The sequence below is a fragment of the Oncorhynchus gorbuscha genome, linkage group LG11 (genome assembly GCF_021184085.1).
Source record: "Oncorhynchus gorbuscha isolate QuinsamMale2020 ecotype Even-year linkage group LG11, OgorEven_v1.0, whole genome shotgun sequence".
NCBI lineage: Eukaryota > Metazoa > Chordata > Actinopteri > Salmoniformes > Salmonidae > Oncorhynchus > Oncorhynchus gorbuscha.
Genome location: NC_060183.1, coordinates 36,054,523 through 36,070,532, shown reverse-complemented (window position 1 = coordinate 36,070,532; position 16,010 = coordinate 36,054,523). Strand labels below are relative to the sequence as shown.

General features: G+C 43.1%; 1 protein-coding gene across 4 annotated transcripts in view; it reads left to right on the top strand.

Moving 5' to 3' along the window:
* LOC124048555 (zinc finger protein 462-like) overlaps window positions 1–16,010 on the top strand; it is a 90,832-nt gene that overhangs the window by 27,989 nt on the left and 46,833 nt on the right. For 3 of the 4 annotated variants that reach the window (XM_046369467.1, XM_046369468.1, XM_046369464.1), the window contains exons 2-4: window positions 6,823–7,070; window positions 10,069–15,389; window positions 15,674–15,811. In XM_046369467.1, coding sequence (XP_046225423.1) covers window positions 6,854–7,070; window positions 10,069–15,389; window positions 15,674–15,811 — 5,676 coding nt within the window. In that variant the 5' untranslated portion in view covers window positions 6,823–6,853. The remainder of the gene's footprint in view (window positions 1–6,822; window positions 7,071–10,068; window positions 15,390–15,673; window positions 15,812–16,010) is intronic. The other variant, XM_046369465.1, reaches the window with a different exon arrangement.

Here is a 16,010-nt window from a genome sequence, read left to right as displayed (position 1 = left end):
GTCGCGATCTCCAAATGACTTGAGTCACTTTGTGACACATGTAAAGAACAGGATTAATTCTTAATTTCTCAAAGGAAAAACATCAAACAATTTCTAAAGACTGTTGACATCTAGTGGAAGCTAGGGATTACCATAGAAAACTAATGGAAAACACATTGAGCTCAACATTTGTTTTCCCTGGATGGATTGTGCTCAGGGTTTCGCCTGCCAAATCAGTTCTGTTATACTCACAGACATTGTGTTTTCTATCCAAATCTACTAATAATATGCATATCCTAGCTTCTGGGCCTGAGTAGCAGGTAGTTTACTTTGGGCACGCTTTTCATATGGCCTTGAAAATACTGCCCCCTAGCTCAATTTTTTTTAATCAGCTTCTAGATATGTCACACCTGTTGGGTGGATGGATTATCTAAAAGGAATGTAAACAAATTTGTGCACAGAATTTGTGAGAAATCAGCTTTTTGTGATTATGGGACATTTATTTTATTGTAGCTCATGAAACATGGGACCAACACTTTACATGTTGTGTTTATATACAGTACCAGTCAAAAGTTTGGAAACACCTAATCATTCAAGTATTTGTCTTTATTTTTACTGATTTATACATTGTAGAATAATAGAGAAGACATCAAAACTATGAAATAACACATATGGAATCATGTAGTAACCAAATAAGTGTCTTAAAGTATTGATGGACTGTTGTTTCTCTTTGCTTATTTGAGCTGTTCTTGCCATAATATGGACTTGGTCTTTTACCAAATAGTGCTATCTTCTGTATACCACCCATACCTTGTCACAACACAACTGATTGGCTCAAACGCGTTAAGAAGGAAAGAAATTCTACAAATTACTGTCATGGCCGTCAAAAGAATTGGACCAAAGTGCAGCGTGGTGAGCGTACATATTCCTTTATGGAATGACGCCAACAAAACAAGGTAAACAACCATGAAGCTTACAAGGGCTAAGTGCCGCCAACAAAGATAACTACCCACACTGAAGGAGGGGAAAAAGGGCTATCTAAGTATGATTCCCAATCAGAGACAACGATAGACAGCTGTCCCTAATTGAGAACCATACCCGGCCAAAACAAGGAAATAAAGAAACATAGAAAAACAAAACATAAAATGCCCAACCCACATCACACCCTGACCTAACCAAACAGAGAAATAAAACTGCTCTCTAAGGTCAGGGCGTGACAATTACCTTAAATCAAGTCACACCTGTTAATTTAAATGCATTCCAGGTGACTACCTCATGAAGCTGGTTGAGAGAATGCCAAGAGTGTGCAAATGGTAGTATGAGTATGTTTGTTTTGTGGAAATATATTGTGTAACCTGTCCTTTAAAATTAATAACATCCATGGTCACATTTTGAGGTTACTGTAACTATAAATGTGTTCTTATGTAATCATAGAAAGCCTGCATTTTCACGATTGCATGCAAAAGTCACAGGTCTGTGGAGATCTTCACAATTGCTATAGTAATCTGTGCATTATCTCTAACAACATTTATGACTTGCACTATGTGTTTTTAATGTAATCTCAACTGCAATCCAGGTCATTTGGTTGTGCTATTTGCTGAAGCGCAGTAAGAACACATTAAGTTGTGATATAAATACTAAATATCTGACATTGTATTCCCGTATTCCCGTTTAAATTCCCATGTGTTGTACTTTGAAATGGTGAAAGTGCAGAGATAGCTGATAAAATCAGAAACAAATGATCAATTGGAATTTTGTTATGCTTTTAGATGCTTGAAAGCATAGTGATAACACATTGGGAATTCAACATACTTCTGGCTGTGTTTTTGAGTGGGTGATTAAAGGTTGAAATCGCATTGATCAACCAAATATGACCGAAATGTCCCCGTTGAAATTATGTTGTGTGCCCAGTGGGAATACACTCTTACAGTTATTATGGTCAAGAACATAGGCTATTTATTTTGGTGATTTAAAAAAAAACTTTGATTGCCCCTAATAGAGTTTAGTTGCTAGGTGCACTAGCATAGGCTAGTAAGATCCAATGGAGACATGAAGCTGTGACTCAACAGTGGTCCTTGGTGCTATTATTTTGACATTGTTCTATACGGCTGTATTTTCAGCAATCAACATATATACCAGTGGATTTGAGTGACAACCTTGGCTATTTGTAAGAGCGTGGTGGAAATAATTCCACTTCATTCCATCGATGATGAGGCACTGGCTTTTAGGTGGTAGTCTAGTTTTGTTTGCTTCATATTCTTTCTAAAAGCCACGATGAAGGCCATTGATTAAGTCCGAAACGTCATGCTTTTAATAGCTGCTGAAATAAAATCTAGTTTTTTATTGGTGCGCAGGCGCTGCTTCGACTTTTTACTTTTCAAAATCATAAGACAAAGTGACCGGGAGCTGTTGGAGCTTCCATCTTTATCTCCCTCTCCTTTATCTTCTGTTTGTGCATGAGGCCAACAGAACAGGCTCACTGATTTGTGACGCAACCTCCCCTCTGCTGTTGGGACAATAGAAGCTTTCTACTCCATGACTTCTACTGGCACAAGACGAGAGGTAGGCTAGAGTCCCTGTGGGTTACAATCAAAATCTGGTTTTATGTTTGCAATTTCTAGCCTAAACCTTTTCAAATAAGGAATCACAGGCTAATTTGATTGATTTCGCTCTGGTGGTGTGTTGTGTGTCATCTCTCACGGACAAGAATAGATTTCTGGCGGCTTGTAGGGTGTTATTATTACTTGTTTATTAAATGTTGATGTTCTCAATCAATCAAGCATGAATAATTGAGGATCTCTACACGTTCACAATCTGTGTCCAATACTGCGAATCCATGTTATCAGATGAATCTGTGTCCCCACTGTGGTCACATTATATAATCTGTGACCTCCCTCTCCTGTATACTACATGAGATGGTGGACTGGAGCGACCAGCCCGACTGACGGTTAAGGACAAAACCTCTGTACTCTTAATCAGCTTATTGCTGGCTTATTCAAAGGCCCTCTTTCAGACAGAGCAGCTGCTGCCGCCGGGCCCGGGCCCAGTTTGAGTTAGAGGGTGTGACTGCTGGCAGGCCTCGCCGATGCAGAGAGACCGGTTGGTGATTAACAAATGTCAGTAGACTTTGGAATCTGGGGAGCCGAGTCAGATGGCATTGTCCTCTGTGCTCAGAGGAAGGTCTCCCAGGTGGCCGGGTCATGCTGGCATGCTTTTCCTCTCTTTCTCCCCTCTTTCCTCACCCCTCCTCTCTGGCACTTCAAGCTCAAGGCTGCAGATTTTTTTCTTTGCTCTGAAAAGGAAGTCCAGGCATGCTTTGCATTGTTAAACCCCTTGAGCAGCTTAAACACAATTCCTCAAATGCAATTTTTTTCTCTTCCTGATTGTTAAAGAAATGGTGTGGTGTCACTCCAAACATCCGACCCTCTCGATTATTTGGGTACAGTCATTTTATAAATCCATTTTATAAGTCTCCAATAAATGAAAGGGCTAAGTCGGGATGGCTGGCAAGTGCAAGGTGGTTTTGCTGAGCTTTGCAGGCCGTACCGAGGCCGCCAGGCTGAAGGACTTGGGTACAGTACATTGGGCAGATAGATTTATGTCAGCAGCTCTCCAGTCACTGTCTGGGTTGTCTCAGGCCCCATCACAAAGTACCCCCTTTTCCCAATTGTAGTGCACTACTTTTGACCAGGGCCCATATGGGATAAGTTGCCATTTGGGACACAGCCGAGCTGTGAGGAGGATCTGATCCATGGGTCCATGTTGTGCAGTGAGAGCACTGGCTGAACACCTAAGCACACGTAGCTGGCTGGCTCCTAAAATGGCTGCCCTTGAAGCTCAAAGGATCTGCCGCACAGCTCGTTGCCTGACTGTCAAAGCCCTGATAGAGTAGATGAAAGCATTACAAATACCATCCATTAACTTGGTGTGGCTGTCATGGAGTCACTAAGCTGACACCAAGAGAAATAGCAGTAGTAGTAATTTTAGGTTGAGGTAGTAATTTTAGGTTGTTTTCTCCTTTCATTTTTTTTTTTTTTTTTTTTTTACCTCAAAGGATTCTTCTTGATATCCATGTCAAGGAACCTGGCTTTAGAATGCAACTTTGTTCTGTGTTCTGAGTTCTGACAAGAGAGCTGCCAACAGATCAGGGATGGGCCTTTCATGGCGCAGTAACCTGACCCTGGACAACAATAAGGCTGTCTTCTCAGGGACACACTGGCAGGCAGCGAGGGTTGTTCCAGTGGAGGTAGACTGGTTACTGAACGTCAACTGTTATGGTTTAAGTCCAGAGAACTGCAGCAACAACAAAAAAAAACGACCTGTGATAGGGGTAATAGCAAAACAAATGGACATACGACTCTTCCCTTTCTACCAGAGCTCCGTTGGTTTGGCATAGTTGTGGAGGTCTCATTTCTTTGTATTTTTTTTTTTAGCTCTGCAACAGGTTGTTAGCCATGTTTAATCCTTTTTTTTAACCTTTGTATGGTGAACATGTACAGGACCAGGCAAAGGGAGAGAATGTGCTCAATTCACATTTCCATTTAGAGGACACCATTTTGTCCAGAGGTCTGTTGGTTAGCCATAGGTGAGGAAGGCTGATGTCATGTGGCTTTCGAGCTCTGCAACAGGTTGTTTTTTTAGCAAATTATACCTTCTGTATAGTGAAAATGGTAGGCTACATTTAGAGGACACCATTTTGTCACAGGTGCAGGAGCTTTAAATAATCAGGAAATACTGGGCATTATTAAACAAAAAAAAAGTTTTTTTGAATTCACCTGTTTTTAACCAGGTAAACTAGTTGAGAACAACTTCTCATTTACAACTGCGACCTGGCCAAGATAAAGCAAAGCAGTGCGACACAAACAACAACACAAGAGTTACACATGGAATAAACAAGCGTACAGTCAATAACACAATAGGGAAAAAAAGAAAGTCTATATACAGTGTGTGCAAATGGCGTGAGGAGGTAAGGCAATAAATAGGCCATAGTAGCGAAATAATTACAGTTTAGCAAGTTTAGCAAATTAACACTGGAGTGATGAATGAGCAGATTATGTGCAAGTAGAAATATTGGTGTGCAAAAGAGCAGTAAAGTAAATAAAAACAATATGGGGATGAGGTAGTTAGATTGGGTGGGCTATTTACAGATGGGCTATGTACACCTGCAGCAATCGGTTAGCTGCTCATGGTGAAAGTGCAAATGCTTCTCCTAGGAAGGGAATGCTGTTGGATGGCTCTGTAAGACGGGAACACGAGTCAAATAACAGCATTTCTACAATGTAACAGTTTGTAAGCTCTCTACTTTCTATTTATCTGAACAGGAACTGTCTGGCACTGATTTTATAGGCCATTGCCATAAGGGCTGGTCAAATTTTATAGACATCTTACCAATAAATGACCCCCAGAATGTTATGTTGTGATTTTTCAATGGGCTACACTGTGCTAGTAGTGTGAAGCATTAATCCTCTTTGAATACATGGCAATATTAATGTCCTTGGCCTAGACAAATGCACAGCACAGATGACCTCTGGCAAATGGATGGAAAATGTATTAAATATTGCTTCTGCTATCTGCAGATTTAGGCCTAGTGTTTTAGTTAAGCTTAAAGAAAATGTTAAATCCAATAAAATAATATTTAAAAAAAGAGTGTACATCGCATCATGACCAGTTTAATTGCTATAACGAGTTACATTTCAATGTAATGCCATGTGTCTCTCGTACAAAGGGTGGACAAGAGGAGAAAACCATTTGATGAAAAAACTGTCATAACTGCCACATAAACAGCCATTTTATGTCCCAGTCACTTTTCACTCTGTCATTTTTATTAATGCATTGAAATATGTTTTTTTTCCCTCTTTAAATAACACTGAATATAAACTCCTATTATTGGTCTTTTTTATGCTCTAAGAACTGGCCTGTTTTATTTTACATACTGTATTTGTTGAAACATATTTTAGAATGGAAAGGTTACCATTTGGAGTGTTTGTGGTTGCCACACAAGTTCTGGATTTATGTTTGTTTCACAACAACAATACATCTGTGGCATTGGTCTACATGAAATACTATCCATTTGAAACAAAAATATGAATGAGGTGGCTATATATCTGGTGGCTATGAGTAAGTACTGGAAGTCAGTTTGACTATCAAGCAATGCCATTGGTTAGTTAGAATGCCAAGGTCAGAGGTGACAGGTCATACCAGCTCGGAAGTGATGTTGACCTTATCATCAGTTGTGTGTTTCATCAAGGAACAGAATACACTGTAGTCACAAACCTTTCTCTCTCTCTCAGTGGATTCATTCAATCTTATTTGAGAGGGAGCTAGGGCGTGATGCAATCTGAGGGAATTGTTTGTATGTGTGATGTAGATACGGGGATGCAGTCTGATGGGTTGCATCCCAAATTGCACCTTAGTCCCTATAAAGTGCACTTCTTTTGACCAGAGCACTATGGACTCTTTTCAAAAGTAGTGCACTATATAGGGAATAGGGTTCCTTTTGGGATGCAGTTTGACGGTGCTGCACTCCAGCTGTGGCTTATCCCAAGGTAATAAAAATGGAACAAATCAACTCAGTAATCCCTCCTCAGCTCGCCATAGTTCTTGGAACCATGGAACAAAAAAAAAACAGATCTTCTTCTTAGTATGCAATGCAGTAATGTCAGAGCTGAAGAATCCAGCCTTTTCTCAATCTCTCTGTTACATTTCTATCACCGGGTTTTAGCCTACACCGGTGCACGGCCTAAAGATTCAGACTTTTGTGTTTCCACCCCTGAGGCCTAAATGTGACATGTTATTGTCTGAGATTGAGGCCTCACCCATTCTCTTTTGTCTTTTTCTTACCAGTTTTCCCTGATTTTCCAGGGAGTCCTCAGCGATGGAGGTGCTACAGTGCGATGGCTGTGACTTCCGTGCTGAGTCGTACGACGACCTCAAGACCCACATCCAGGATGTACACACGGCCTTCCTGCAGCCCACTGATGTTGGAGAGGGGGATGGGAGTCCCTGCCAGTCCAGGGCAGACTCTCTGAACTCCCCCAACCAGACAGAGGGGGAGGAAGAAGAGCAGGATACATCTCCACAAACTGAAACGGGTAAGGGAACTGCATCAACGGTGATGTTTACGGACAAATGATTAAGGTTATGATTATTATGCTAAAGATAAATGTTTGTTATTATTTTTTATGATATTAATATAATATGTATGTATAGGCATAGGTTTTATTCTTTGCATACAGTGCCTTCAGAAAGCATTCTTACCCCTTGACTTATTCAATTTTTTTTAAATGGATGAATTAGATGGATTTTCTCACCCATCTACACACAACACATGTCAATGTGAAAATGACAAAGTGAAAACATATTTTTTAGACATTTTGGCAAATTTATTGAAAATGAAATACAGAAATATCTAATCTGTACCAGTCCAAAGTTTGGACACACCTACTCATTCCAGGTTTTTCTTTATTTTTACATTGTAGATTAATAGTGAAGACATCAAAACTATGAAATAAAACATATGGAATCATGTAGTAACCAAAAAAATGTTAAACTAATTCTTCAATGTAGCCACCCTTTACCTTGTGGACAGCTTTGCACACTCTTGGCATTCACTCAACCAGCTTCATGAGGTAGCCACCTGGAATGCATTTCAATTAACAGGAGTGCCTTGTTTAAAGTTAATTTGTGGAAGTTCTTTCCTTCTTAATGTGTTTGAGCCAATCAGTTATGTTGTGACAAGGTAGGGGTGGTATACAGAAGATAGCCCTATTTGGGAAAAGACCAATTCCATATAATGGCAAGAACAGCTCAAATAAGCAAAGTGAAACGATAGTCCATCATTACTTTAAGACATGAAGGTCCGTCAACCATCAAGTGCTATGACGAAACTGGCTCATGAGGACTGCCACAGGAAAGGAAGACCCAGAGTTACCTCTGCTGCAGTTCATTACAGTTCATTATCTGCACCTCAGATAGCAGCCAAAATAAATGCTTCACAGGGTCAAGTAACAGACACATCTCAACATCAACTGTTCAGAGGAGACTGCGTGAATCAGGTCTTCGTGGTTGAATTGCTGCAAAGAAACAACTACTAAAGGACACCAATAAGAGGAAGAGACTTGATTGGGCCAAGAAACATGAGCAATGGGCATTAGACCGGTGGAAATGTGTCCTTTTGTTTGATGAGTCCAAAGATTTTTTGGTTCCAACCGCCCTGTCTTTGTGAGATGCAGAGTAGGTGAACGGATGATCTCCGCATGTGTGGTTCCCACCCTAAAGCATGGGGGAGGAGATGTGGGGGTGCTTTGCTGGTGACACTGTCTGTGATTTATTTAGAAATCAAGGCACACTTAACCAACATGGCTACCACCGCATTCTGCAGGGACACTCCATCCCATCTGGTTTGTGCTTCGTAGGACTATGATTTCGACAGGTCAATGACCTAACACACCTCCAGGTTGTTTAAGGGCTATTTGATCAAGGAGGGTGATGGGGTGCTGCATGAGATGACCTGGCTTCCACAATCACCTGACCTCAAACCAAATGAGATGGTTTGGGATGAGTTGAACTGCAGACTGAAGGAAAAGCAGCGAACAAGCATATGTGAAAACTCCTTCAAGACTGTTGGAAAAGCATTCCTCATGAAGCTGGTTGAGATAATGCCTAGAGTGTGCAAAGCTGTCATCAAGGCAAAAGGCTGCTACTTTGAAGAATCTAAAATATAATTTGATTTGTTTCACACATTTTTGGTTACTACATGATTCCATATGTGTTATTTCATAGTTTTGATGTGTTAACTATTATTCTGCAATGTGTAAAAATAAAGAAAAATACTTGAATTAGTAGGTGTGTCCAAACCTTTGACTAGTACTGTAAGTTTTCACACCCCTGAGTCAATAATTAGTAGTTTTTCAAGATAAAAAAAGAAACAGAAAGGCGCTAGGCACAGGCAAATCCTAGAGTAAAATCTGGTTCAGTCTGCTTTCCACCAAACACAGGGAGATTAATTCACATTTTAGCAGGAAAATAACCTTAAACACAAGACGAATCAACAATGGAGTTGCTTACCGAGAAGACAGTTACATTTACATTTACATTTAAGTCATTTAGCAGACGCTCTTATCCAGAGCGACTTACAAATTGGTGCATTCACCTTATGACATTCAGTGGAACAACCACTTTACAATAGTGCATCTAAATATTTTAAGGGGGGTGAGAAGGATTACTTTATCCTATCCTAGGTATTCCTTAAAGAGGTGGGGTTTCAGGTGTCTCCGGAAGGTGGTGATTGACTCCGCTGTCCTGGCGTCGTGAGGGAGTTTGTTCCACCATTGGGGAGCCAGAGCAGCGAACAGTTTTGACTGGGCTGAGCGGGAACTGTACTTCCTCAGTGGTAGGGAGGCGAGCAGGCCAGAGGTGGATGAACGCAGTGCCCTTATTTGGGTGTAGGGCCTGATCAGAGCCTGGAGGTACTGAGGTGTCGTTCCCCTCACAGCTCCGTAGGCAAGCACCATGGTCTTGTAGCGGATGCGAGCTTCAACTGGAAGCCAGTGGAGAGAGCGGAGGAGCGGGGTGACAGTTAATGTTCCTGAGTGTCCGAGTCACAGTTTGGAATTAAATCTACCTCAAAATCTATGGCAAGACCTGAAAATGGTTGTCTAGCATTAATCAACAACCAATTTGACAAAGCTTGAAGAATTTTGAAAATAATAATGTGCAAATGTTGTACAATTCAGGTGTGAAAGCTCTTAGATACATACCCAGAAAGACTCACAGCTGTAATCTATGCCAAAGGTGCTTCAACAAATTATGAATTCTTATGTAAATGAGATATTTCTGTAAAATAATTCCAAAAACATGTTTTTACTTTGTCATTATGGGGTATTGTGTGTAGATGGAGGAGGGAAAAAATCTATTTAATCCATTTTGATTGAATTCAGGCTGTAACACAACTAAATATGGAGTAAGTCTAGGGGTATGAGTACATTCTACTATTTACAGTATATTAACATTGATATTGCTATTTAAGGAAAGACAGTTTTATCATCTCTTTTTTTCCTTTCTTTTCCATTGGCCACCCCTTTGAAACAGACTTTTCAAGTTCAAACCAAATGCCATACAGCAAGTCAGCAAACCATCCCAACAAAACTGCAAACCAGTTATTCCAGTGCAAAATCTGTGTTCGTTACTTCAGATCAAAATCTCTGTTGTCTGAACACACCAAGAAGGTACATGGAACCTCACTAAGTGGCGGGAACTCACCTGCCTCCCATACGTCCAAACAGTCCAACTATAACATCGTTATTCATGACAGTCTTGGGAAAGTGTTCTCCTGCCAGTATTGTACATACAAGTCCCCACGCAAAGCCAGGATCCTGAAGCACCAGAAGATGTATCATAAAGGAAATCTGGACCCCCCAGAATCTCTGTCTGAGGCTGTTGATGACCCTGAGTCATTGTCGTCCGAGGAGCCCAGTGAGGAACTATCAGAAGATGTGGTAGAGCGTGGTATCCTAGAGTCCATGGTTAAACCTCTGGGGAAGTCGAGGGGAAACCAAGCACTTCGAAGAGAGTGGTGTGACAACATGATGAAAAAGCACCGCAACATGGTGAAAATGATCTCAACCATCCAGCCGGGTGGAGAAGGAGAAGGAAGCGCAGGCTCTTCTAAATCTGATTCCCCTTCCTCCCCCAGAAGCCCCCCTAACTCCAAAATGGTTTTCAAAGACCTGAGTGGTAATGAAGGCTCCTCTATAGTCAACTCCTCAGTTTTCAAGCTCAACAAGCCTGCCTCTGGGATATCACCCTATCAGTATTCACAGATTCAATCGGTAGCGCCCAACAGCACGGGATCCTCCATTTTGTCTGACAGGTCCACCTTCGTCATGTCTGATGTTTCCAACTCTGCCATGGAGATGGATTTGAGCATGCTTGACGACTCCAGGAGCACCTCTGAGGAAGATGACGAGGAGCTGGGTGATGAGGATGATCCCAATTACACCGACCCCTTGTCAACTGGGGATTCTGCCAAGCAGCTTCTGTCCGAAGAGGATAACAAGATGCTGGAGACTAAAGGGATACCATTCAGAAGGTACATGAATAGGTTCCAGTGTCCTTTCTGCTCTTTCCTCACCATGCATCGCAGAAGCATCTCCCGTCACATTGAGAACATACACCTATCTGGGAAGACGACGGTATACAAGTGTGATGAGTGCCCCTTTATCTGCACCAGCCCTCTCAAGTTAGGCACGCACAAGCAAAGTCACTCCTCAGACTGGGACACCATGGACCTGACCAGTGAAAGCCCAGGTCCTCAGAATAACGAGACACCAGAATCAGTGAACGGAGGAAACGTTGCTGCTTCCAAAGTCAATGGGAAAAAGCTAAGTAATGTGGGCAATGATCTAAACCAGCAAAATCCTCACCGCTGTACACTCTGTAGCTTCTCGACAACCACGCTGAAAGGGCTGCGAGTTCACCAGCAACACAAGCACTCCTACTGTGACGACATGCAAGCTGCCAGCTTGGAGGGCTCTACAAATGAGCAACAGGACTCGGAATTGGAAACATTCTCCAGTTCTCCGAGCCAGGTACAAAAAACACAGACTTCAATTCTAGGACTTGGATCCAAAAAGCACTTAACTGGGAAAACTGCAAGGAAGTCCATCAATGATCTACCTTTGGATCTGTCCCCAGTCAAGAAGAGAACTAGGATTGATGAAATTGCCAACAACCTTCAGAGCAAGATCAGTCAGCAACAGGAGGATCTAGTGATTAATCTGGAAGAAATTGATGATGAAGAGGAAGGAGAGCTCAACATGAATGAAGATGCAGGCAGAGACAAGGAGGAGAACAACGGTGAGAGTAAAAATCATGGCTACGTTTACAACAAGCTTTACGAAGGCCGGGTGGGTAAAAGAAAAAGAACCCTCACGTCAAAGCTAAGAAACATTCCTATTGCAATGACACTCTCTGATGATGAGGACAAGGAGTCTGTTGATCTTAAATCGGATCTCCAAGACCAGAGCAGCCAAGACAGCCGGGACACCTCTTTCCAGGAGAACCTTGACTATACAGAGGACTCAGGGATGGCACGATTCTATTGCAAGCACTGTGACTACCATAACAAGTCAGCCCGCAGTGTGAGCACCCACTACCAGAGAATGCACCCCTACATTAAGTTTAGCTTTAGATACATTCTCGACCCTGAGGACCAAAGTGCCGTATTTCGTTGTCTGGAGTGCTTCATCGAATACACCAACTTCAACAACCTTCATGAGCATTACATGGATCACCACCCAGAAGCCAGCAATGTGCTGAACTTCAACCAGCCAGATTTGGTGTACATGTGTCGCTTTTGTTCGTACACAAGTCCAAACGTCAGAAGCTTGATGCCCCATTACCAAAGAATGCACCCTGAGGTGAAAATAAACAACGCTATGATCTTCTCGAGTTATGTGGTGGAACAGCAGCACAAGGGAGCAGAATCTCAAACGCTTAGAGAAATTTTAAATTCCGGTCCCAAGAGTTTCACATGTAGCTCCACCACTTCCACACCCAAGTCCTCGTCCAGTCCTGTGCTCAAAAGTGTTGGAAAGACACAAGATTCAAGCTCTGAGACAGAGGCCCTGAAAGAGGTTGGTAATGTTGTGGTCTATGACTGTGACTTATGCTCCTTTGCTAGCCCTAACATGCACTCTGTATTGGTTCACTATCAGAAAAAGCACCCAGAGCAAAAGGCCTCATATTTCCGCATTCAGAAAACCATGAGAGTTATCACAATCGATAGGCCACAGTCAGCAGGCAACTCTTCTTACAACATCAATATACCAACCCCTGCTAAGTCGCCAAGCGCCGCCATGCCATTTGGTACAGATGAGGAGATATTCTACTGTAAACATTGTGTGTACAGCAACCGCTCTGTAGTGGGAGTTCTTGTCCATTATCAAAAGAGACATCCAGAAATAAAGGTGACTGCGAAATACATCAAGCACGCCGCTCCCACCTCTGGGTTGATGAAACTAATGGATGAGCTTCAGATTGCACCCCCAAAGCAGTTTCTCAAACAGTTCAACAACAATGGATTTGATGGGTCCAGCAATTCTCACGCTAGAGTTGTTACAGAGAAAGGAGAAGCAGAGATGCTTTTCTTCTGTCAGCACTGTGACTACGGGAACCGCACTGTAAAAGGAGTGCTTATTCACTACCAGAAGAAGCACAGGGAAGCAAAGTCCAATGCTGACCTTGTACGCCGGCACACTGCAGTGGTCCGCAGTCAAAGAGAGCGAGCGCAGATGGGCCAGTCAGGCACTGCCGCCTCTGCCATAGCCCCTGCTGCTCCCACCGAGACGGAGGCATCCTCTGGATGTCTTCGCTCACTGAAGTGCAGGCACTGCTCTTATACATCTCCATACGTTTACGCATTGAAGAAGCACCTGAAGAAGGATCATCCTACTGTGAAAGCCACAGCCATGACCATTTTACACTGGGCGTACCAAGATGGCATCCTGGAGGCTGGTTATCACTGTGAGTGGTGCATCTACTCCCATGCGGAACCCAACGGGCTGCTAATGCATTACCAAAGACGCCACCCAGAGCACAATGTTGACTACACGTACATGGCAAGCAAGCTGTGGGCCGGGCCTGATACCACCACCTCCCAGCCAGGGGGGAACGCTGGGGACAGTAAGCACTACCAATGCAGAGATTGTGCTTTTGAGGCGTGCTCCATCTGGGATATTACCAACCACTACCAAGCTGTCCACCCCTGGGCTGTCAAAGGGGATGAGTCTGTACTATTGGACATAATCAAAGGTCCAAGATCCCAAGAGAAAGTCCACCCCTCAATGGCTAAAGGACCACCTTTCACTTTTCTTCCAACTGCTCACGATGAAGGACCATTGGATATCCCTACCTCGCCTCAAGAGCACCAACACCACCAATACCATCCCAGGCTCTCCCACACAAGCAACTCGATCTCCAACAACCCCTACCAGTGCACTGTATGTCTGTCTGAGTATAACAGCCTACATGGACTTCTGACACACTATGGCAAAAAACACCCAGGCATGAAAGTCAAGGCGGCTGACTTCGCACAAGAAGCTGATATAAATCCAAGTTCAGTTTACAAGTGCCGACACTGTCCATATGTGAATTCACGCATCCATGGAGTTCTTACTCATTACCAGAAGAGGCATCCGTTGGTGAAAGTCACCGCTGAGGACTTTGCGGATGACATCGAGCAGGTTAAAGATATAACTGAAGTGGATGACAAGTGCAAGACCCAAAGACAGGGTTATGGAGCATACAGATGCAAAATGTGTCCGTACACTCATGGAACATTGGAGAAACTGAAAATTCACTATGAGAAATATCACAATCAACCTGCTTCAGATATGTTCAAGCCTTCCCTCGTGCCATATTCCACTGTGAAGGATGAGGTGGTCGCTGAATGCAGTGCCACAAGTGTATCATCAGAGGTACAAGAGGTTAGCGAATTCAAACTTGCTCTCACCCAGTTCCCTATCAACAAAGGAGAGACCCATGCTGTGTTTAGGTGTCAGCTCTGCAAGTACTTCTGCTCAACCCGGAAAGGCATAGCTCGACACTACCGCATCAAACACAACAACGTCAGAGCTCAACCGGAAGGCAAGAACAACGTCTTCAAGTGTGCTCTCTGTTCATACACCAATCCCATTCGCAAAGGCCTGGCGGCACATTACCAGAAACGTCATGACATTGATGCCTATTACACACATTGCCTGGCAGCCTCCAAGACTTTGACGGAGAAGCCCAGTAAAGTGGTGGTGCCCATGGCATCGGAGGCTGAAGGGTCGGAGCTGAGCGAGGAGCTACGATTGGCCGTGGAGAGGAGGGAGTGTTCGCTCTGTGCATTCCAGGCCTTCAGCAGGAAGAGCATAGTTTCACACTACATCAAACGCCATCCAGGAGTCTTCCCCAAGCGGCAACACACCAGCAAGCTTGGACGCTACTTCACTGTGCTCTATGCCAAAGAACCAGAACATGTTGAAGAGGTAATAGAAGTGGTGGAGGTTGAACCGAAGCCCGAGCCAGAGGGAGAGGTTGCCGAGTGGCTACCTTTCAAGTGTTTAAAATGCTTCCAGCGATTCAGCACAGTGAAAATTCTCTCCATGCACTACAACGACCATCACAGTGGCAAGGACCACAAACAGGACTTTGTCATCCACCCCAGCCTCACGGAAGATGGGACGGAGACAGAGCTCTATCAGTGTTCCCACTGCGAGTTGAAGTTCCTGGGCCTTCCTCTCCTCAGCACTCACCTGATGAACCATAACGAGGAGTTCCAGAAGAGGGCGATGCGGCAAGAGAGGAGGAAACAGCTCCTTTGCAAGCAGAAGTCATCCGAGCCACTGGAGACAAAGCCTGAGAAAGTGAGTAGAAGAGTTTACAAAAGGATGGTGATTTATCATCTCAGTAAAATACTAGATGTGGCCATTGTTTTGGACTAGAATGAGAACGAAAATGAGACTGTGAATAATAACTAACAGTATATGAAGCATTTCCACTGTATTGGACTAACATAGAAATGTTACACATAGTATTGATGATTAAAGTTTTATCGTTAGAAATGAAATCAGTTATAGAGAATAGCAGTGGAATGAGTGTAAGGCTGTTAGATTTACCACCTTTTTTTCCCTTTTTTCTTTTCTTTTAGCTGGTGAATAATGCTGACAAAGCACCGATCGGCTACAGGTGTAACTTCTGTGTGGAGGTCCACCCTACTCTCAGAGCCATCTGTAACCACCTGAGGAAACATGTCCAGTACGGGGAGGTCAAAGAGGGCCATGTCAAGGTAAGATCAAATAGCCAAGAGTTTGGTAACACACGGGGGTCATGCATGCTCTTACAATGCATTATAACCACATCATAATGCATTATACCTTCAGGATTTAACCGGTTAAGCGTAAACTCCGCAATTCTGGGGACTTACGTTATTATTTCATTGAATTGAGTTTGCCTCAGAAGACCCTGGGGTATCAGGTTACATATCC